This window comes from Pseudochaenichthys georgianus, chromosome 3, assembly GCF_902827115.2.
Source record: "Pseudochaenichthys georgianus chromosome 3, fPseGeo1.2, whole genome shotgun sequence".
NCBI lineage: Eukaryota > Metazoa > Chordata > Actinopteri > Perciformes > Channichthyidae > Pseudochaenichthys > Pseudochaenichthys georgianus.
Genome location: NC_047505.1, coordinates 14,045,245 through 14,070,418, shown reverse-complemented (window position 1 = coordinate 14,070,418; position 25,174 = coordinate 14,045,245). Strand labels below are relative to the sequence as shown.

The 25,174-nt window shown below is 43.5% G+C and overlaps 1 protein-coding gene across 3 annotated transcripts in view; it reads right to left on the bottom strand.

Moving 5' to 3' along the window:
- Positions 1 to 1,972: 1,972 nt before the first annotated feature.
- Positions 1,973 to 25,174, bottom strand: part of cep89 (centrosomal protein 89) — a 114,060-nt gene continuing 90,858 nt past the window's right edge. For 2 of the 3 annotated variants that reach the window (XM_034107851.2, XM_034107859.2), the window contains exon 18: positions 1,973 to 6,649. In XM_034107851.2, the coding sequence (XP_033963742.1) occupies positions 6,349 to 6,649 (301 nt within the window). In that variant the 3' untranslated portion in view covers positions 1,973 to 6,348. The remainder of the gene's footprint in view (positions 6,650 to 25,174) is intronic. The other variant, XM_034107868.2, reaches the window with a different exon arrangement.

Genomic DNA, 25,174 nt, shown 5'->3' with positions numbered 1-25,174 from the left:
CTCACACATTTGAGTGACCGATATGCCTCTCTTACGCAAGTAGAAATTCAGTGAGATGGCCAGAATAAAGAAAGGAACCAACAGTGCATGTACAACTTTGAACAACCAGGCTGCAAAACAAAAAAGTAAGAATTGCATGAAAAAAAAAGCAAAGTGACACAAAATACCAGGTAAACTATGGTATTATTTACAACAAACGATATTTAACGGAAGACATAAAGGTGAATATGGTAAAGGGTTCTGAAATGTTACAACTACAAATAACAATAATTACTGTCACAGTAAATGCAAGATGTTATTTACATTCATGTCAAGTTGAATTGATTTCCAAGTATGTGTTGGGTGTATTTCCCCTGTTTTTATCATTGCTCTGTTTTTGTTGCACAACATTTTTTTAATGTTTTTTCTTTAGCCTAGAATCTTTAATTGGACTGTTTGATTAAAAGGAGAAGATTTGTGTCTGCAATGTATGGTCTAAATAAAAATAATACAGTACGACATTCATCACATCATAACTCACCAGTCACTTATAGGACTGATGACAAATGCGCATGTGATAAAAGTGCCTACAATGATACATATCTCACAGGAAAGACAATTGATATGTATTGTGCATGAGCCTAAGGAGCAAAGTAGTGTTAGAGCTGTGTAATAATCAATCCTGCACGTGTACACTGAAACAAACTGGAACAAACTGGAAAAAAATACATTTGGGATGGTACTGCCACAAATAAGTAGGCTGGAAAAAGATGAGAGCTTATTACAGGTTGGCTGCAGGCTGACACATGTACAGTACTGCAGGTAAACTATGCCAGATACAGATAACTGTATTTCTTCTTTCATTCCCCAATGACGTCAGCCCATTTTGAATAAACAAAAAGACACAGGTTTTCCAAAATACCAGACATACCTGATGGTAGCATTTTCAAATGATGACAACAGTTTTGCAGGCTGGACCCATTGGAAAGTAACAAAGTACATGACTCAGTTAGTGTACTTAAGTTGAATTTTGAGGTACCTGAACTTCTATTCCACTATATTTCGCATGAAATTCTTGTCCTTTTGATAGTGGTTAATAAACAGATAAAAACGTGTTATGACTTTTGTTGTTTTTCTTTTGTCAGTGGGACGAGTTACCCCACAGCCCTGTCTTGTCAGAACAAGAAGCTATTTCCTGAAACTATTTCACAGTTGTGATTTCTTCAGTTTGATGCAAGACTAAGGCTTAGAGGAGAACACAATCATATAAAAAGTAATGCATGCATCAATTACATATCTACAGTTGCAGTAGACTTCAAACTGTTGGATGCCAGTTTAGTGTTCAAGCGTGTGCACGCTGTAGCCACACAATACCTGTGGGTTTGCAACATGCTGCAATTTATGTGAGGAAATATCGTTTTAAAGTAAGAAATATCCCCCAAAACGTTTAAACTGTATCCAGAGTAAGTGAACGTGTACTATTAAACTTACACTAACTATAACAGAAGGTTATTTTTCCAAAAATGTGTCCTTTGTAGACTAGGGTGACCAGACGTCCCCGTTTTCCGGGGACAGTTCCCGTTTGTATTGCCCTGTCCCCAGTTGAAACTGTCCCCGGAAATGTCCCCATTGTTTAATATACGTTAAAAACACATAGCAAGGAGAAATAAAACGTTTCATGTCAGGAAATACTGGGTAAACAGACTGCGGTCATGCCAGCCCCCACTTCGGAAAACACAGTCAAGCCAGTAGTGATATGTCGGTCGCGAACTTTGAGCCGGCTCTTTTAAGTGAACGATGGGAGCCGGCTCGCGAACGAGCCGTTTTTTGTTAAGTAATACAAGACAGAATGATGATGATGATCTCCGCGCTACAGCTGCGTGCATGCATGCAGTGTGATGGAGATTTTGAGGGATAACTGGTCCGCTTTTCAAATCTCCGCGCGTACCTAACAAGCTGGTTATCATACAGGAAGGAATCCAGAGCTACCAAGTAACCGTTAAACAATAATCTACTTTAATGGTAATATGACAATGCAATACAATCAATACATTACCATACCATACAAAGCCATATCATATCATGTGCGTAATGTCAGGAATATACCTTACTCCTGGCCTTGTTCACGTGCTGCAAGACCCTCCGGTCTGGGCAGCGCGAGAAGAGAGGCAGAACACAAAGATGAACAGCTTCTTTCATACCAACACCAACAGGAAGGGGTGGAGTTTACTCAGCCTCCACACCCCCTACATTCCAGAGATCTCAGATGTGTCTTAAAGGATATTTCCTTGCTTCCAAAGATAACACAAATATTTCATCTCTCATATCTCCAACTTCTGGTTACACAGAATACAAAGTAATTAAACCCACACATATACTATTCAAGATATGTAGACTTCCCTGAAACATGACATGCTAGAGATCTTAAGCAGAATATACTCTCCCCCACCTAGCACCCTGTCCTGCATAACTACACCTCCCCCACAGAGCAATAAAACCCTGTTTACTCTAACCAGCCCTTGTTTATAGCCATTTTAGTCCTCACATTTATGAAAGGATAAAACAGAGAAATCAATATAAAACACAAACACAGGTATTGTTTGAACAGTATTCACTTAACTGCTACTATTGATAATTACCAGAGAAACTCAAGGGACCTCTTTTAATATCTGGAAATCGCAACAAGACTTTCTGCCATTTAAAATGTAACACACTTCTTAAATATCAGATAATAATAATCTGCAAGTGACATGTAATATCCAAGGATTAGAGACTGTTGGATGTTGCTGTTTTGAGCATTGCAATATATTTATTTTCACTGTTATTTATTTATGATTATCCTTAGGCTCAGCAAAGATTTGATGTCAGCTGTTGCTGTCTTTTTTTCTATAGTTAATACTGAAATAGAGCCCTGCTGTTTTGTCAGGGCCTTTTCTTTAAATATAATTTTAAAATGTCGATACAGTAGCCTCTTTTTTGAAATGTCTATGCTTAAGTTTTTATAGGTGTTGCTATCTGCTTTGTGTAGCGTGGTTCTACAAGCAAGTCAGTGTGTGGTATCAGAGTTACAAGGGTCTGTAAATGCAATGAAAATATTTGGCCACAGCAAATCATTTATTAAACATGTCATTTTTACTTTTGAATACTTCAGTACAAAGGATGTATTGAATAATTTAAGTGATATGTGATGTGTTCACATATAAATAATTAGTCAAAACAAGGCTACATTTGATTGAATTATAAAATGTATATGTGGTCAAATGAAGAGCCGTTAGGGAGCCGAAAGAGCCGGCTTTTCTTGGTGAGCCGAGCCAAATGATCCGGCTCACTAAAAAGAGCAGGAATTCCCATCACTACTACAAACTAAGTTTGTGCGTTCTCGTGAAGGGTCACCCACATCAAAGGCGCTGTTTACACCGGAACGATACGGGTTGTATGTGCTACTTTTCTCTTTCGTATAGCCCGTTCGTTCACACAAGGCCGTAACGGAACCGTGAAAACGGAACCCTAAAACGATAACGGGTCCCAAGGTGGATAGATCTGCGGACGGAACGCTCTGGGGGGCCAAACGGCTCCGTGTGTACGTCCCACAATAATCTCCTGATAACGATGAAGCCATAGCCCCGCCTCTCCCCACCTCTGCTGTAGCATGGTCAGTAGAGCTGTCAGTAGCTACTGACCATGCTACAGATGTTAGTGCAAAATCTTACAGGCCCGGCATATGTACTACAGCGGGTCAAGCGGTCTCATGTGAAGGGACACGTTTATTGAGCCGTATCCGTGTGAACTGAAGACTTTTTTTATATCGAATTCGGTTAGTTTGCGTTCCCGTGTATATGGGGCTATTCCAAACCAACGAGTGTAGGGTGGGGGTGGCTTAACAGGCCCTCCAACAGCAAGTCTACATCGGTCCTGTTTTCACCTGCTGCCCTACCTGAACATGTGCCGGCTGTTTGTGCTATCAGGGAACATGCTGTGTACAAATATTTCCATGCAAACATTTACTTAAAAACAGCACAAAGACATTTGATATTGTTATACTGATTTGAACTTGAAGGTTACATTGTATTCTTATTTGTATACCCGTGTCTAGTCTAGAAAACAGTAGAATAGTTAATTAGTTTGTGAAGTTGTGTTTATTTACAGGGACTGTTGCAGAAACCGAGCACCTCATAGACATCAGATTTAAACAAAAAGAGTTACACATTTTTCTGTAATTTTTATTCATTTTTTGTCCGAAATATGCTGAATTAAAACCGTTGTTATGAAAATATAAGACATTTCCTGTTCCTGTCGAAGAGAGGGGACAGGGGAGTTTGTCCAAAAGCTTGTCTTGGGAGGGTGAAGGGGTCAGTTTGGAATTCAGCCATCGATTAGGAGCTCTTGAATTTGAAGGTGGTGAAATCAAGAGCATACGGCATTGCCTTCAGTTCTGATTTTAACCACTATGAAACAATCACAGCACCCAGAACCACCACAGTTTGTAAACGGGGATTCTCCGTTTCTTTTGGAGTTTTTGGTCCTTAGTAGCTGCCAGTAAGACTTTTAAGTGTTCAAATATTTACCTTCATTCTATCATGGTGTGAATCTGTGTTATTTGGTGAATTAATGCCAAAACCTTCTCAATCTGGTGAATTTTAAAATGTGTAACAAGGATGATTCAAAGATCATGTTTTGTCGCAATGTGTGATTGTTTTTCTGTTTTTTTTTGGAAACTTATATTATTCGTTCACAATTTGTAAATGTTTAGAGAGTAGATACAAAGCTGCCTCTTCAAATGTAACCATTATTTGCTGATGATTAAAGCATATGTACAAATGTTAATTGCTGATTATATTTAGCCTATACTGATGTGACGTTCACGAATGGTCCGATTATTTTGAACGGCTCTTTGGTACGAACGAAGGGAACCGAGTCCTACGTTTTTATCGATGTTTCACTGCCTGCCATAAATCCACTCGTCTTTACGGGAACTTGCTTTACTGAATGCAAATGTGCCATAGATCATGGCATAACGCATGCTGCTTGAGTAGTAGTTTGGCTGCCTGAGAGATGTAGCAAGTTAAACATTTTCTGTGAGTAAAAGTAGATTTCTAGCAATACAGTCAATCATTATCCTGGTGATTATTTCGCAGATAAACCTATTAACCCCCCCTTTAAAAAAAAAAAACCCAAGCTCTTTTGAACGGCTCTCGGAAAGGAACGGAGCCATAACATCCAGCTCCCTTCAAAGAGCCGTAATTCCCATCACTATTAGCCTAAGGCTCAATGCAATATTTAGGATGTTTTGATTGGTATAGGAGGTGCACAGTCTGCCATTACACCAGCTATTACAAATATTCCTCATCCTTTAACAGCTTTCATACGTGTGTGAGCCACTGTACCGCCGTCACGCTGCTCTGTGTCCGTCAGCAGGGATCTGTGGTAGATCTACGCAGACAGTTCTCTGCCTCGTGGTCTCTGTGTCATCCTGCTGGAAAACGGTTATGCGTCATGACACGTTCTTAATTGATGGCTAGTGTTACGTATGTATTTGAAAAGGAGCACTCCCAACGATAAAAGCCCACTGGTTTCACAACTACTTAAAAGTGAGAAAAACAATTAATTGTATACAATCTGTCCCATTGAATGACACTTTGTTCCCTTTTCACTATGTCTGAAGCGGATTTCATTGCAAATCAGGTAGTTAATTCAGCTAAATTTGCCATAATATATCTGATTGTTGAAAAAAATCAGTTATAACATGAAAATAAACTCAATCATGTATTTAAAGATGTGCTTTTCTTTGTGCATAAACATTTATTCTAACACTTGTTCTCCCTTTTATTTTATAATGACAGTTTTTTAAACATGGAAATTCCCTAAAGCACAATGAACAGTATCTCCTCCACATGACTCATTTTGAACATACTAATGTACCTGTAGCTTTTCCATTGCTGCCTGTTCGGTACCATGTCACACTGTGACAATGAGAATCTATTACCATATGTGCCCAGTAGGAGGCAACATTGCCTATGCCTTTATCAAGCAGAATGATGCAACTTGTTCCACTCCTGGGTAAACTTCATCTATTATATGTGGCATGGTCTATAACCCCTGAGGCAAATTTAAAAAGAGCAATAGATTAAAAACCTTTATAAAATGGCAGTCTTTCTGACTTATGTCAGGTATATTTGGCCACATACTCAAAATTGAGCAGTTATATAAAGTAAGCTGTTTCATTATGCTTGTCTTACAATGGTTTGTTTAAAGCAAGTCTGAGATTTTATCTGCGAAATAAAAGCAGAAGTCTCTACATTGACACATTCAGGACTTTAACTAATAAAGTATATGCTGCCAATATGAGTGAACACCTATTGTTTATGACTTTTAGCAATAGTAATCCAGCCCATGTTTATGTTTTTCGTCCAAGGAGGTGTTTTGGTGACCAGAGTCAGATTTAAATATGGACCTTCTCTGCAGCCCGGGGCTTTCATGAGAGGTGAAGAGGAGAGGTGAGGAGCTTTGCTCCTGTCGTCGGGCGGATGTGTTGGCTTCATCCTGAGCTGGAGAAGGCCAGGCAATACTGGAGAGGTCTACAGAGGGCCTCAAGTCCAAAAGAGTGTCCCTGATCTGCTGGTTCTCCCGGGTCGCTGCCTGCCACACCACCTCCAACTCTTCCTCTATTTCCCTGGAGGAGACAAGAGAGGAGAGAAGACAAGGAAGCCAGTCAGGCGAGCCGATACAATGACTTATATATCAAAACACAACAAACTTCTGGAAATGTAATTCAACCAGAAAGGCAGAGCATAATACAACAAAATAAAGGCTGAACAAATAAAATGGACCTAAATGATTTAAAAGAAAAAACAATCTGGTGATCCATTTTCTAAGTCTGTTCTTAATTGTTTCTACTTCTTGGGTTATGGTTATGAGCAGGATAAAAAAGATGTTGGCCAACAGGAGCAAATGCGCAACAACGGCCCCAAACATTTCCATTAAGAGAAACGCGCTGTAGTTTCAAAAAGAATGCAAATTAAAAACACAAATGTGCCAAATCAGTTGCAAATGAAGAAAAATCTTCACCAACTTCACAACACATGGGCAGCATTTAGAACACATTAACCAGCTGGATGAAACATGCACAGCGTTTACTGAAACAACGCATTATAAAGTCTGTGTTTTTGGAAAGTTACCCAAAATGTAAGCTTTGTCGTCTTATTTTAACAATTTATTTACAGGATTCCTTCCAAGATTATTGCAGTTCTGCTGTAAGCTAGCTAGCTAGCCTAGCTAACATAGTCATATTAAATATACTGACAAAACACTTAAAAGCTAACTCTTTCCAGGGACATTTTAGTTTTCCTTCAGGATCCCTTTTCCTGATGTACTACTCACTTTTGCCTCATGTGCTGGAAAGTTCACCTGCTAAAAACTATTCCAGGGGAAAACACTTTATTACATACCAAACATTTTGCTCATTTGCTTCTCTGGGGCTTTACGTACAGTAAATACATGAAATACAGAAGAATAAAAAAACGTAGACTGAGTTCACCCAACACATTAAAGGCAAGTGTGTGTTGGAGTTAGGAAAGGTGGACAACAGGTGACATGTGGTGGTAATGAAGCTCATTCATACATCACTGTGACTGCAGTGTGATCAGGCTGACCACAGGAAGACCAACTGTTCATCCCTACTTTCTTAAAGGGCACATGTCATGCTTTTCCGGTTATTACCCGTCCCCTTGTGTGTTATGAAGATTTTTCTGCATGTAAACGGTCTGCAGAGTCAAAAACCCTCAAAGTACACCCTGCAGCGAGTAAAACTCTAACAAAGAAAAGACCATGCTGCCCCAGAACGCCTCGTTGGAGATTTCTCATTTTCCATTATTTTCTTCCTGGGTTCTGTGACGTGTGAACACCCAGATCAACAACAAATGGACCAATCCGCGGAGCACCTCACACACCTATTCCCTATTCAGGGTTCATACACTTTTTCACCAATGATTTTCAATGACTTTTCCATGACTTCTCAATGACCTTTAACTCATTTTCCATGACCAAAACAAAATTACCACTGAAAATGTTTTATTTGAACATGGAACAGGAAAATAAGGTCTGCATATGAAACATGTAGTGCCTATCTAAAACACATCAAATAGTAGGCTTACTAGCTTCTACACGCTAAAGCAACTGTAGTCAGGGAGGAAAAATCATCAGGTATGAAAAAGGTGAAAAGGACCCGACCCCTGACCCCACGGGATATCGGCTTTAAAATGAGGAACAGAGGATGTTAGCAGTCAGAACAACTAAAGCAGCAGGTAATAATAACAGAAACGCCAAAGAGTCACATCTAATAGAAATATATAAAAGCATTTATTATAATTGTGTAGCAGTCAGTTTATAATTTTGGCAGCACTGTTGAGCATTTTGAAAATGTATTGTCATGCCTCTGTGCAAGGCTTAGTCTTTCTATCTGTATAGCCAGTGGTGGCTATAATGTTCATAAACTCAACAAGTACTATACGTGGGTACATTTTTTAGATACTTGTACTTTATTTAAGTATTTCAATGTTTTGCTACTTTGTAGTTCTACTCCTCTACAGTTCAGAGGTACATGGTGTATTTCTACTCCTCTACAGTTCTGAGGTACATGGTGTACTTCTACTCCACTACAGTTCTGAGGTACATGGTGTACTTCTACTCCACTACAGTTCTGAGGTACATGGTGTACTTCTACTCCTCTACAGTTCTGAGGTACATGGTGTACTTCTACTCCTCTACAGTTCTGAGGTACATGGTGTACTTCTACTCCACTACAGTTCAGAGGTACATGGTGTACTTTTCCTCCACTACATGTATTTAATACCTTTAGTTACTCTACAGATGTGGAGGAATGATGTGAAATATAATCAAGTGTTAAATCAGACTTTAGTTCCACCTGGAGTAAATCCACCAGCTACCCTGCAGTCTACAAAGTACTTCAGACTAGCTGCACCTTCACCAGCTTTGAGAACACTTTAATGATCAATCATTATAAAACATATCATATATATTATTCTGAAATGGACCAATCTGCACAACGACTGCTTTTACTGTCGCTACTTTCACTTCTACTTTTACTCAAGTACAACATCTGAGTACTTCTACTTTTACTCAAGTACAACATCTGAGTACTATACTTTTATTAAACTCAATAATTGTATAGTACTCAGATGTTGTACTTGAGTAAAAGTACTCAGATAAGTAAAAGTAGAAGTACTCAGATATTTTACTCGAGTAGAAGTACTCAGATCTTGTACTTTAGTAGAAGTACTCAGATCTTGTACTTTTGTAGAAGTACTCAGATCTTCTACTAAATAGAAGTACCAGAGTGTTACTTTGTTACAGTAAAAGTCCTGCATTCAAAATGTTACTCAAGTAAAATTAGAAAAGTATTATCATCAAAATATAGTTAAAGTACCAAAAGTAAAAGTAGCCATTGTGCAGATTGGTCCATTTCAGAATAATATATATGATATGTTTTATAATGATTGATAATTAAAGTGTTCTCAAAGCTGCAAGGTGCAGCTAATTTGACAAATTAGATCAAAGTAAAGTACACATATCTCAAAATTGTACTTAAGTAGAGTACTTGAAGAAGTGTACTTAGTAACTTCCCACATCTGAAATCAGATATATGACTTCAAGTCATGTGATAATGTCTTAGTATTTGACCTCAGGAAATGCAAGGACTTCACAGTTTTGGCAACAAGTTTTGGAGAAAGCAAATCGGAGGCTTAAAAAGAGACAGGGAGGTGCATCTTCATCATCTTCATCATCTAGCATGCAAGAAGTGTAAATAGAGGACAGTGAAGGAGACGCTGAGGAGGCCCACGCGTACTCGTGTGGGGTGAGTACCAAACGCTGTCTCCTGGTAATCATCTGAGTAACTCACTAAAAAAGTTATGTGCACCCCTGTTTATAACGCTGTGAGCATGGGTCTGCGGAGAGCATTTCTCTGCGATCCCAACTCGTCTATTACCAGCGTTCAGGGAGCTCTATGCAAGTCAATGGGGACTCCCTGTTAGTTAGCCAAGGGATCCTGGTGTGTGAGGTGCTCCGCGGATTGGTCCATTACCGTTTACATGCAGAAAGACCTTCATAACACACAAGGGGACGGGTAATAACCGGAAAAGCATGACATGGGCCCTTTAAGGAGTATATTTCAACTAAAACATTTTCCAAACTTTGTGTGAACTGTGCAACTTTTGGAGTGTTTCAGGACAATGCGGCCTTGGACAATTGACTATCTTTAGGAACAGAAACTTTTTGTTATGATACATGTTGATACTGACAACTAACAAGATAACATTGTTTATAAATGAATAGTTGTACATCAACACATCTGGAACAACCCTCCTCCTTATAAAGAAGCTCCTCAAATTCCCAATGAGGCATTGTGTTTTCTTCCTTTAAGAGCACAGCATACAATTCATGATCAGGTGTAAGTACATAATGTAATATGAGCATGCCAGGTTGGCAGATAAAACAAATACTGCCAGAGTTTGCACAGTGCTGCTGCAGACAAATAAATATAGACACGTCAAATGTCAACTTTATCCAGCTCACCAGCCAAAGTAAACTCCACCAGCCAATTCATGATAAATGTGCTATCTTTGTATCTTTGAGGCACAAGGAAACAAAAAAAACACAATACACAAGCTCTACTTAGTCTTTCTATCTGTATAGCCAGTGGTGTAAAGTAACTAAGTTCATAAATTCAACAAGTACTATACGTGGGTACAATTTTTAGATACTTGTACTTTATTTAAGTATTTCAATGTTTTGCTACTTTGTACTTCTACTCCTCTACAGTTCAGAGGTACATGGTGTACTTCTACTCCTCTACAGTTCTGAGGTACATGGTGTACTTCTACTCCTCTACAGTTCTGAGGTACATGGTGTACTTCTACTCCACTACAGTTCAGAGGTACATGGTGTACTTTTCCTCCACTACATGTATTTAATACCTTTAGTTACTCTACAGATGTGGAGGAATGATGTGAAATATAATCAAGTGTTAAATCAGACTTTAGTTCCACCTGGAGTAAATTCACAAGCTACCCTGCAGTATACAAAGTCATTCAAACTAGCTGCACCTTCACCAGCTTTGAGAACACTTTCATGATCAATCATTATAAAACATATCATATATATTATTCTGAAATGGACCAATCTGCACAACGACTACTTTTACTGTCGCTACTTTCACTTCTACTTTTACTCAAGTACAAGACCTGAGTACTTCTACTTTTACTCAAGTACAAGATCTGAGTACTTCTACTTTTACTCAAGTACAAGATCTGAGTACTTCTACTTTTACTCAAGTACAAGATCTGAGTACTATACTTTTATTAAGTACAAGATCTGAGTACTTCCACTTCTACTAAAGTACAAGATCTGAGTACTTCTACTAAAGTACAAGATATGAGTACTTCTACTAAAGTACAAGATCTGAGTACTTTTACTCGAGTACAATATCTGAGTACTTCTACTTTTACTTATCTGAGTACTTCCACTTTTACTCAAGTACAACATCTGAGTACTTCTACTTTTACTCAAGTACAAGACCTGAGTAATTCTACTTTTACTCAAGTAAAAGACCTGAGTACTTCTACTTTTAAGAACAACATCTGAGTACTTCTACTAAAGTGCAAGATCTGAGTACTTCTACTTTTACTCTAGCACAATATCTATACTTATACCACCTCCGTTTATAGCCTATGAAAAAAACTATTAGAAAACTAAGGCTAAAGCTAACGTTAGCAGATAGTGACAATGTATGCTAGCTAGCTAGCTCAACGATTCCATAAATGATATTGTGACAGAAAAACGTTTCAGTTCACATCACGCTCTGCCGCTCTGCTCTGAACACCTGAACGGCCCGTTCTAACAGCTGTTCACCAGCGGTGCAGTCTGTGCCACAGTGACTCCGCACAGTTAACGAACGCACCGTAGCTAATGTAGCTGACCTTCATCCCGGAGCAGCAGAGTTCAGCCGACAGGCAGGAAGACTCGAGCACACAGCTCGCGCTTCATATATTAAAAAATAACACCATGCGCGTCATGATGGCAAATAACAGCTCGCAACGGCAGATTATTTCGGCGATTAGATAAAATGTAAATTATATTTGATGCAACTTTAGTTACATTTCCATGACTTTTCCAAAACTTTGGGAAAAACATTGTTTTGCATAACTTTTCCAGGGCCTGGAATTTTCATTTTGAATTTCCATGACTTTTCCAGGGTTTCAATGACCATACGAACCCTGCCTATTGACTTGCATAGAGCTCCCTGGTTGGTAATAGACGAGTTGGGATCGCGGAGAAATGCTCTCTGCAGACCCATTCTCACAGCGTTATAAACCTTTTTCTTACTCAATATTATTGTTTTTACTTCGGCTGTGAGTGTTTGTGTGTGCTCAGGATGAGTTTCGCTTGTTCTCGCTGTATCACCGACCCGGAAACATGTCCGCTCCTCGCAGCAGCGGCGAGCAGCAACGAGCAGCAACGAGCAGCAACGAGCCTCGCAATGAGCCTTGCAACGTCCCGACCAATCAGAGCACACTGGGCTCACAGGGAGGGGGGGGGGGGGGGGGGGCAAGAGCTCCAACAAGCCGTGTAGGACAGAGAGTGAATACCGGTGAATGCACATTGGTAGGTCCCCACTAGGGATGAGGAAATGCAACACACACCAGTTGGAATTGGTATAATTATAATGGGTTCATTTTAAGTAGCAGAGGTAAACAAAATGGCAGGCATGAAGCCTGGAACAAACAAAAAGGCCAAAAGGGCACAGGTTGATAACTAACCAAACAAAAGGAGGACTATAGGTTACTTACGTAACCCCAGTACTCAGAGTAACATGAAGTGAGATGTCTCACTATGGGATGCGCTTCAACGCGTATGCAAACAGAAGCATCAATCTCATTACGCCAATCCTGATTGGCTGGTGATCTTGACGTCAACGTCAGGGAATCCACCCACCCTTTAAGTAGCTTGCGCTACGACGCAGCGTCATTCAAAATAAGCACCTCTTCTCGCTTCGCCTTAGCAAGAAGGGCCGTCTGGTGAGACATCTCACTTCATGTTACTCTGGGGTTACGTAAGTAACCTATAGTTCTCATTCATAACACTCCGATCGATGTCTCACTATGGGATATTGAAACTCCCGTATTGCTAGACATGCTTATCTCAAAAATCACCAAAACAACCAGAACTTAACAGGTAGAACTCTGTCTCAACACGGGACCCAGCACTGCGCGGGCCACACTTGGAGCAGAGACATCTAGCCTGTAAAAGCGGACAAAAGTGAGCGGCGAGGACCAGCTCGCTGCTGCACAAATGTCTTGGATGGAAACACCCTTGAACAAAGCCCAGGATGTAGCCAGTCCACGAGTAGAATGAACACGCAGGCCCGTTGGTGCCTGCAAACCTTGACTCGTATAAGCCAGAGCAATCGCTTCCACAATCCAGTGGGAGAGCCGTTGCCTGGTAACAGGCTTGCCCTTCTGAGGGTTAGCCCAGGATACAAAGAGTTGGTCATTACAACGAAACTCTTTTGACCTGTCCATATAGATGCATAAAGCACGAACTGGACACAGCAAACTCGGCCGCTGTTCCTCAGAGGAACACAGCGGCGGAGGAAATGCCACAATGTCAATGGGGGTACATGAGCCAACCACCTTAGGTATAAAGGCAGGGTTGGGCTTTAGCAACACTCTCGTTTGCCCCGGGGCAAACTGAGTGCATGAAGGATGTACAGAGAGCGCATGAATGTCACTGACTCGCTTGGCAGATGCCAGAGCCAGTAACAGCACTGTCTTCAGTGACAGGTGTTTCATGTCAGCTTCTTCCAGGGGTTCAAATGGAGGTCGAGTGAGCCCATCTAAAACCACTGCCAGGTCCCATAAGGGCACCAGTGACCTGGAGACAGGGAGGAGCCTGCGAGCCCCTTTCATAAAACGACAGACCAAAGGATGTTGGCAAGCTGTCTTTCCCTCAAAGCCCACATGGCATGCAGCAATAGCAGCCAGGTACACTTTGATCGTAGAGAAAGCTCTGTGTTTATGAATTAAGTCCTGTAGAAATGATAAAATCACCCCGACAGGACATTGAAAAGAGATGTGCCCTTCTAGAAGGCACCACTCCTCAAACACCCTCCACTTACAGTCATAGAGAGACCTGGTGGAGGAAGCTCTCGCACTCTGAATAGTGTTCACCTAATCACCTTCTGAGGGAGCCTCACTGTATTCAGATTGTACCACTCACGGGCCAGGCCCATAGTGCCAAGCGCTCTGGGTGTGGGTGAAAGATCGCCCCCCCCCCGCCTGAGACAGTATGTCCCTGCGTAGTGGGAGCTGCCACGGCTGCCCGCACAGCAGCTGATATATCTCCGCCAGCCAGTACATTGCAGGCCAGTGCGGAGCTATCAGGATAAGTGTGTGGCGTTGTTCTCTCACTCTGGCCAGAGTTGGGGTTATCAGAGCCAGGGGTGGGAACGTGTACAGAAGGACCGGAGGCCAAACGTGCGCGAGCGCTTCCACGCCTAACGGTGCGTTCAAATCGCGCATTGAAAAGAACAGCTGACATCGAGCATTTTTTTGTTGTTGATGCGAACAGATCTACCGCGGCTCGGCCGTAACGCACCCACAGCTGACTCACAATCCTTGGATGTAGAGTCCAGTCTGCATATAGTGGTGCACCTCTGGACAGCAGGTCTGCCCCGAGGTTCATCACTCCTGGAACGTGCGTCGCTCTCAGAGAGAGGAGACGTCCGCAGCTCCATAAGATCAGTTTGCGTGCCAGCATGTGTAACTGGAGAGAACGCAAACCCCCTTGGTGGTTTATATACGATATTGTGGTTGTCTGTCCTCACGAGGACATGATGTCCTCTGAGAAAAGGCAGAAAGCGTTTAAGGGTGAGGAACACTGCTAAAAGCTTACAGTCTGGACTGGAGACAACATGCTCTTTTCTGTGTTTATTACAAAACCCAGGTCAAGCAGGTGTTTTACGAGGACATTCGTCTGCATAATAGCCTCTTGCTCCGACTGTGCGAGAAGGAGCCAATCGTCCAGATAAGTTGCCAGGCGAATACCCTGTTGTCTTAATGGGGCTATCGCGGCTTCCGTACACCGTACAAACACTCGCGGGCTGAGAGACAGACCGAAGGGAAGTACGCTGTACTCGTAACAGACACACTGAAAGGCGAACCTCAGATATTTCCTGTGTGGGTAATTTACTGGGATGTGGAAATACGAATCTTTCAGGTCGACTGATGTGAACCAGTCGTTTTGGCGCACAAGACGCAACAGAGATGTGTGAGTGAGTATTCTGAATTTGTATCTTTTGAGATATTTGCTCAGAGCTCTCAAATCTAGTAGGCCTATAGGCCGAATTCCGTTCCCTCCCCGTTTGGGAACGAGGAAATACTTGGAATAAAAGCCGGTCTGACTCTGTTCGGCGGGTATTATCGATATAGCCTTCTTTTCTAGTAGCGAGAAAATCTCTTGCTCTAGAATATGGGCCGACTCTCCCCGGGCCTGTGAATACAGAATGCCCGAGAAGTGAGGGGGGGTGACAGCGAATTGGAGCCTGTAGCCCCGTGTTACTGTCTTAACAGTAACACGGGGCAACACAAGCAGAATCTGTGAGCATCCTCCACTTTTCGCTTCTCAAAGCGAGTGGAGATGTCACAGCTCTGTCGTCTACCCTCAGTGTCTCTATTTGTTGTCTTATGGGGCCCTCTAGTGTCTGAACACGGTGGTACCCCAAGTTGACAACCCCGGCCGACACTGTGCATGCGCGTGGCGGTGGTGCCTTCACAATCCCGTCTATTGTCCGCCTTTTGAGAGTGGCCGTAGCCGCTCTCAAAAGAGGGGCAGACGACAGACTGTTTATTGTTTTATTGTTTTTCTTTTCATTTTTATTGACTGCGCCCTTGGCTTCAAGCCTGGAAACGACAGTGGAAAATGATTTATTTTGAAACAACAATGATGACATGTGTTTGTGTGACTTAAACAGGCAGCGGAACTTGCTGTCTTTGATGTTAAGTCCATTTCCCTGATGCTGTGAACTTGAGGATGACGTTCTGGCATCACTCGAGGTGGCAGGAAGATAGGGGCATGGTGGCACCCCGAAAACACATGAGCATCCAACACTGGAACGTGCTCTAGAGCTGGGGAACAGGGAACTTCCAGCTCCTTCATCGAGGAGAGGAGAGGAGGCTGTCAGGCTGCCCGCTTCTTCTTCCTCGCCTGGTGGCTGAATACCTGGGTTGGCTGCGCCTGAGCGGCAGCTGCCGGAACCGGAGATTTTCTTGGCCAGCTCCCTCTTGCCTTGTGACTGGGCTGGGGACCCGGGACGGGCTGCGGTCTCTGCTGCTTCGGTATTTTGAACCGGGCAGGACGTGAGACAGCTTGGGTGAAGGCCTGCCGCGGGACCATTGGAGGTGGCGGCTAGACCCTTCGGGGGAGACAGAGCTGGAGAGCCTTGTCTCCCTTCCTTTTTGACTCGCACCTCAGTTGCATTGAAGCTAGAGCGGAGCCAAATATGCCCTCGGGAACGATAGGCATGTCCAGAACATCCTCTTTTTCCCGGTCTGGAAGGTTGGTCAGGTTGAGCCACCTGGCTCTCTCTTGTACCACCATCATTCCCAGCGCTTTGCCCGTGGCTTGGACTGCGCAGCGCTGCACACGGAGGCAAATGTCCGTGATCGCTGCGATCTCGTCCCACACGGCAGGCTCAGGTCTGCTCGACATGTCCTCGCAAATCTCCGCCTGGTAGGCGGTCAGCAGCGAGGAGACGTTGAGAGCCCTGGCGGACAAAGCTGCGGCTTTATAGGCCCGTTCAGTCATCGCTGACTGGAACCGGTCTGCCTTTGCCGTTAGCATGGGGTTCCTGCTTGGTGTCGAAGCCAGCCTCGGTTGGAGGTGGGCTGCCACCAGCGGTTCCATGGGCGGCATGCGGAGCAGGCCGAGCCTCTCCATACCGTCACAGTCCAGGGAGGAGTCACCCTGGATTGGGGCGTTGTTGCTGAAGGGACGGTCTCTCCACGAGACCGCCACCTCGTCCAGCATCTCCGGAAAGACTGGAAGGAGCTGCTTGGGGCAAGTTCTTCCCCTCGTAGCGAGATCTGGAGGTCTCCTTGGCCACTTCAGGCCATGGGATGTCCAGCCTGGACGCAGCGCGCTGACACACGGCCTGCAAGTCCATGCTTAGGACGGGCGAAGCTGGTGTGCTCTCGCCCGGGGGAGTGGACATCGCTCCCGGCTTTGCAGCCTGAGCCGGTGAAACGAAGATGTCATCCCCATCCGAGTCAGACAGGAGGAACTCAGAGGTATCCTCTTCGTCCTCCATGTAGTCCAACTCCAGGACATCCTCCGCGGGTGGAACCATGGTGAGGTCCAATTGGGAGCCCCAGCTTGACACAGCGCGGGGCTCCGCTCTCGCGGCTCTTGTACACCGACGGTGTAGATTTTATTCTTTAAAGAATATTAACTGGTGTGTTAATACCTTTTTTATCTCTGTCTCCTCTGGTGTGAGAGAGAAAAGAGAACGTCCTCTTTACCGTGGTGTCGGTGTGGAGGGAAGAACAAACTAGCAACAGGTATGTTACTAGCTTGAAGAAAAAAGCAAACCTTACCGTTATTTTGACAGAAAGAACGGCGAGGCAGATTACAATATTAACTGGTGTGTTAATATTGCTCAGTCTTCTTGCACAGCAAAAAAGTAACCGGCAAGCGCCCGTCGACCGAATCTTAGCTTTGGGTTCAGTCTGTGGACCGTTATGCTAGCCCGGTTGGAGTGCGTTGGGCCCGGCGTGCTCCAATCACAATCTTCAGGAGGCGGACCAGGAGATGGCAGCCAATCACCACTGTTAACAGATTTGTAGAGCAACTAGCGAGAGGCATCTGTTCACACAGCAGAGCCTCCAGAGTGATAATTGTCCCCAGGCTTTGTAGTCATCTCCAGCAGGTGTGCACCGGCTGTGCGCTGCGATTGGAGTGCGTTGGGCCCGGCGTGCTCCAATCACAATCTTCAGGAGGCGGACCAGGAGATGGCAGCCAATCACGTCAGGGCAACCGCACAGCTCATTTACATATCACACAGATTAACACAGTTAAGACGAACAGGAAGGCGACAGTCGTAACACACATACTTTACGGAGATGCTGTATGAGAAACCAATGTGAGTTTGGAAAATTGCACAGTATAAATCTATTTTAGTAGACCTCAACAATGGAATTATGATGAGTAGAAATGGCCATGACATGGGACCTTTAAAGAGTGCAATAATCTTCAGCGGATTCCTTCGAGTGCATCATGACCAGTGTCACAGTATCTGCTAAATCTGCTGTGCGACCGCCAGCACCATCATGTCTACAGCAGACAATGGTAACAATGGTGACACCCGGGACACACACACTGCAGCAGCTCCCAAAGCTTCTTTTCAAACTTGTATCTACATTGTGCAGAACAAGATTAAGTCTTCAACACTTTTCTTATCCAAAAACACTGGGCTGCTGCTGGGAATGCTGGGCTGCTGCATGCATCATCTCCTTTCCAATTATTTCTAAAGTAGCGCCTGAAGCAAATGCTTTGGCATAACAAAGAAAGCAATGATCCACAGTGATATAGCCCTTCCCTTCAGCAGAGCATCTCCAAGGAGATCTTTTTTTCCTGTTATGTATTGTCACAAAGACTGTAATCTTGAAAAACTGGATTGGTTTTTCTCAGAAACTCTAAAAAGAATGGATCACTGAAGCTATAGAAATGATTAAGCTGGACAAGGTAAATTCCAGACTGCAAAATAATGAGACAGAATCAGCTGAATAATGGATGACTGTAGGAAAGTACTTAATGTCACTATTAAAATGAAAAAGAGGAAGACAAAAGAAAATAATTAGAAGGAAGGGAAAGAAAACTAAAAACTGCCTTTTTAAGTCAGTGCTGCTCTACAGTATTAATAATGCATGCTACCTGTGTTTTGAGATGAAAGTATATTGAGAATTTAAGGAAAGTAACACAGATGATTTGTTTGGCAAAAGGTTGGTTAACATCTGTATATTGGATTGGAAGGGGTTTTAAATGGCAGGAAACATTTTTATGTTGATTCATTGTTCAAGTTGTTTGTTTCACTGTTTGTAATTTGTGAGTCAATATTGAAGGGGGGAAAAGTAGTGCCTGAAGTATTGCGTTGTTATTGAAAAAGAATAAGGCCCAAAGCAGCAATGGACTTCCGAATGGTTGTAGTTTAGTTTAGTTTAGTTACATTTCACAGTGTTGTTGGCTGAAGAGTGCTGGAATGAGTTAAATGGAAACGTTTATACTTAATCACTTAAAGGTCCCATGTCATGGCCATTTCTACTGATCATAATTCCATTGTTGAGGTATACTATAATATATTTACATTGTGCAATTTTCCAAACTCACATTGGTTTTCTCACACAGGATCTCTATATAATCAACACACTCACTCCATAATCGTCCAGGAGCGACGCTTGGTCAGGGCCCCGTGGCGTGCAGTTGTGACGCTCCTAGGCTCCTTCAGCTTCATAAAGGGACGCAAATAACTTTCAATTGATTGCAATGTATTCCCATCTGCGGCGGGATTTGACGCTCATGGAAGCACGGCATTCGTTTGTGTCGGCTGCCCTTAAAGGCAATGTGAGCGTCCATTCCCATTGGATAACGGAGTATTGTACACCCGGAAGTAAGTATTCCCCTTACTGTCGATTGATTTTACAGTGATATCTGCACTACTCATCGACTAAAAAACACCAGATTATCCTTGTTACTGTAATTACACAACATTGGTTTAAATTGTGTGCAATGCTTTTGTATTTTTCCCCTTCGATTTGGAGAAACAAATATTTTTTCGGAGTAAAGGATGGCAGAACACTACCCAGAATCCCCAGCTATCGTTTAGGACTACACCATGTGCTCTGTTTGACAAGCCCCGTGATTAGTTCTCAAGCTCTGTGATTGGTTGACCTCCAACTGCATTCCATTAATTCCAATGGCTGGCTTCTATGTCAGTAACAAAATCTTGTTTGTAGGAATCTTTTTAGCTGAAGCACAACAGCAATTTTTCATCAAATTAACTCACCAGGCACAATGCAAGAATAAGTGGAGTGTTTCTAAATGAGGCAGCAATCACTGGCTCAGCCAGGGTGCAGCACTACATTCAGATCGTGTGGGAATATCTGTCAGAGTGTATGATTGTTAAAGGCTGAGACTTGGAAGTGTTCACACATTCAAGCTCAACTGATGATAATCGATCTTGATGTTCTGGGTGTTTTTCTTCCAGGACAGCTTTTTATTGTGACAATGAAAGGAATGAGGCTATTTCAGAGAGAGATGGATGATATTTGAGTGGCACTATGGTTATAAAATGATCATAGTTGTCTTAAAATGTGAACTGCCTGTAGTAAGTAGACATCTGTGTTCATTTCCCACTAAATTTAGTTTTAAGGCCCAATAAAACATTGAACAATCCGCCCTAACCTGAAGTTTTAATTAGCCACACCAACCATTTTATTAACCCAAGGAAGACCTGTTTCATACTCTGGTACTTTATCAACGGATGGCTATTTTCACTAATAATAATAATTTCTAATACATACAATGAATTGAATATTATATCTTCCAACAGTTGTAACGTGTAAAATGTCTTCAACTTCACAATACTGACCACAAAACACAACACAATTTTGACACATTTTAGCAGACAGGAAAATCATTATAGCCATGTTGGGAAATGATAATAATGTAATTTGGTCCATTCTACAAATGATTGATAACGCTCTTTTAAAATAAAAAACGCTAGGCAAGGCAATTTTATTTATATACCACTTTTCAGCACGTGGCGATTCAAAGTGCCCTTACGGATTAAAAGCAAAAGACATTTAAGAACAAATACAGCATAAATACATTATTAAAAAGACATTTAAAAACAGGCATAATAAGCAAAGGTAATGAAATAAATAAACACAGCAGGTACAGAATACATGACTAAAAAGGCATACTGTTGTGTGAGTATGGGCAGCTCAATTAAAAGCAGCGGCAAATAGGTGCGTTTTTAGTCGGGATTTAAAAATAGGAATTGTTTCGGCGGACGTGCATGATTTAGGCCGTTTGTTCCAAATTGTTGGGGTATAATAACTAAAAGCTGCTTTTCCACGTTTAGTGGTTTTTTAATCCTTGATATATTCTTCAGGTGGTAGTATGCAGTATGCTGTTGTAATGTGACTGTTAAAATTCAGGTCTGAGTCCATCACTACACCCAGATTTCTTGCTTTGTGAGTTACTTTGTAGTCTGCCGACTGAAGCTCTGTGATTACTTTTAATCGGTCCTTCTTTGCTCCAAAAACAATGATCTCAGTTTTTTGTTTGTTCAGTTGGAGGCTACCTGCTGGGGTGGATTCCATCAGTGCCAAAGAGGGCGGGTCGGTCCCAAAATAGATTGAAATTGTCAATAAAAACAAAATTGGCAGCTCTGCAGGCGGATTGGAGCCAAGTGTGGAGGCTGAGGATCGTAGTGAAACGCCCTGCTCCACGGCCTAGCGGTGGGATCGGACCTGAGATAAAAAAGGACTTTTCACAGCTCCGTAAAAGAATACAAAGTTTCTTAAAATCCTTTTTTGTCAGCTCCGACTGCTGGCGGTCTGTATCGTTAGACCCCAAATGGACGATTAGACGATTGATAGAGGACGGGAGTAAGTGCAGCAGCAGCAGTGTTTCTCCAGGATAACCAGGACGGTGGCTCCAGGGAGGCAGCGTGTGACCGTGTTGACAAATCGGATGTTTCTGATTATGGAATGTGGTTGGGACGAACAGGGGACGAGGGGGTGCCGGTGATTGAGGATGTGGTGATCGAGCAGAAACAGCTGGGCTCGGAGAGGATTTCCTTGCCGTCTCAGGGCCCGAAAAACTTCCCGAGTGTCTCAGCACGGCATCTTTGAGGAGTCTACGACGTGAAGAGGTGGTCGCCGGACGGGATGAGGGACGCCGAGTTGACTCCACAGTGGCCTGGGAAGCAGCACAAATGCTGTCGGCTGCCGGCGTAGAAGTTGCAGAGGCTGCAGGGTGCAGATCTGGACGGGTCGGCGCCGAGGGAGCATCAGCTGGACGGGTTGGTGCCGCGGGAGCATCAGCTGGATGGGCCAGATCGCCTGGACGGGCCGGCGCCGCGGGAGCACCAGCTGGACGGGCCGGATCATCTGGACGGGTCAGTGCCGCGGGGGCATCAACTGGATGGACCGGATTGTCGGACAGGGCCGCGAAGCGGTTCCGAAGGCCCAGACGAGGCGGTGAAGTTACCCCATTCAAAAAGCTCTTGCGCACCACTTCAGACCATGACTGCTGGTGGCCAGGTGTCGAGCAGTCGGAAGGCCGCGGACAGGTGGAAGGATCCCACAGAACTGTGTCATGGATAGTTGCACTGAACGAGGCAAGCTGTTTAGACTGCACCGATGCTACCTCCATGAGACCGGACACGAGAGACTCTTTTTCTTTCAGCTTGTCAGAAAGCTGTCAGATATCCTCCTTAAAGAGCCTGTGACACGGGTTTCCCCCATCATCCAAACCCATCAATTTTAGTAAATATTGTCTCCTTGAAACCGTTACTGAACTGATTTGGGATATTTGTACTTTGATAACCATTCATCTCCCCTTCAATGTAGACCATATTCTGGATCTTCTTGGGGATTCTTCAAATCCCGCCAAATTATGTGTGACGTAATTGCGGGCCAAGAGCTCCAGCTGCACCGTCCGGATCCCAGCATCTGCATGCAAACGCACGACGGCGCACACAGCAGCAAGCTCAGACAGCGATGATGACAGTTTAATTTTGAACATGTCTGAGAGCTCATATGAGGCTGAAGGATCGGTTTATGTTTTATCTGTTAGAAGAAATTAGGTGCGTCAATATGGCGATAATACGGTCATGGAGCTAGTGGTGGACTGGGACTAAAAATCAGCCCACTTCGGTACCGCTAGTAAATTGTCAATGGGGGGAGTGGGGGATGTGCTAGTGACTTATCCGACCACCCCACTTCGGTACCGGCCAATCGGGATTCGTTCCGATGGGCAGTCCGCCACTGCACCCAGCACAGCCCACGTAAACTGTCAACGGGGGAGCCTCGCTGCGGGGAAACGGTGGACCTAGTGTCCCGATCGGAGTGGGAATAATAATAATAATAATAATCATAATCCGTGCATTTTATCTATTAATTTCCCCAACATCGTGGTAAAAAAAACACACGTTTAATCCATGTTGGTGTACTACAACTATAAAAAGCATTGGTTTGTTTTTTCATCAGGAAATGCAGACCGGCTCAAACAAACGATTTTTAATCATCATCCTCACGATCATTTAATGTATCATATGTTCGCCAAATTGACATGAAAGCACTAATAAATGTAGTTTAATCCACTTGAGTTTACAACTACAAAAATAATCTATTTGTTTTTATATCACATCCGACGGGAGGAAATTCAGCAGCTCTCACTACCGATTTTTAATCCTAATTTAATCTTCATCTTCACCACAATCATATATGTTTATGTCGCCAAATTGACATGAAAGCACTGACAAATATGAATATACTGTAGTCAACTTCATTCAAACGTCATTAACGTGCCTAATCTCAGTAATTCACCATTTCTACGCATGACAACACACTTTGTCCGTGTTTGGCTCTCTTGCCGCACAGTGAAGCGTTCCCGCATTGACGTTACTTCCGGCTCCCCCCAAAACTTCAAAATGAGTAGAAGGAATTTCCCCGCGATGTTCGAAATTATTGATATTTATCGGAACGGTATCGCACCTTCTTTTTTAAGCTGACGGTTCGAGATTACTAGTAGCCCAATATTTCATTGCACAACAGTTGTTGGGAGGCTGTCACAGGCTCTTTAAGGTCTGTTATCTGTTTATTTGCTCTTTGAAGTACTGTAGCACATTACATTACATTACATTGCATTTAGCTGACGCTTTTATCCAAAGCGACTTACAATAAGTACATTCGACCAGGTTTCATAGAGCCAAGCATTTCAAGTGCTACTCAACTGGCTATAGCCAGTCCTTTATTAGTATATAAGTTCTTTGTTAGTCATTCTATCGCTCGAAGTGGAGTCGAAAGAGATGAGTTTTCAGTCTGCGCCGGAAGGTGTGTAAGCTTTCTGCTGTCCTGATGTCAATGGGGAGCTCATTCCACCATTTTGGAGCCAGGATAGCAAACCCACGTGTTTTTGCTGATGGGAACTTGGGTCCCCCTCGCAGCGAGGGTGCAGCGAGTCGTTTGGCTGAAGCAGAGCGTAGTGCACGTGCTGGGGTATACAGTTTAACCATGTCCTGGATGTAGGAAGGGCCAGATCCATTCGCAGCATGGTACGCAAGTACCAGTGTCTTGAAGTGGATTCTAGCAGTTACCGGAAGCCAGTGAAGGGAGCGGAGGAGCGGAGTGGGAACATTTAGGAAGGTTGAAGACCAGACGAGCCACTGCATTCTGGATGAGCTGCAGAGGTCGGATGGCACATGCAGGTAGACCAGCCAGGAGGGAGTTGCAGTAGTCTAGGCGTGAGATGACGAGAGCCTGGACCAGAAGCTGCGTGCCTGCGTCGCTTTCTGGGTCAGCTGGGGACGTATCTTCCTCAGGGTGTTTTGATGGCATTCTTGAGTGTGAAAGGTTTAGGGCAATTACTGTCCCATGCACTAATGCCAAACTGCGTCAAGATGTTGTATAAGCAGGGATGGCTAAATGTTTGTAAGCAGGAGAGCTAGATGCTAACAGATGCCAGATGCTAACAGGTAGTGGGAGCCTGTACAAATTGTGACTGCCTCTGTGCGCCTCTGTGCGTGTGTGGGCTCTCCTGTAGTGATGTGTCGGTCGCGAACGAGCCGATTCTTTTGAACGGCTCTTTGGTACGAACGAGGGGAACCGAGTCGTACTTGGTGAGAGCCGTTCTTGTTATCGTTCAACCGTTGGTCCGCACTCACTGCCTGCCAAAATCCACTCGCCTTTTGAAAAGCTTGATTTTGTTCCCCAAACGTATTCTGTGAAGACCCGCCCCTACTCTGATTGGTAGGTTTCAGCACGAGGAGTGAGATGGGGTTGGTCTTAACGGAATACGAGAGAGAGAGAAGTCATAACAAGTGGTACAGGACAGATAG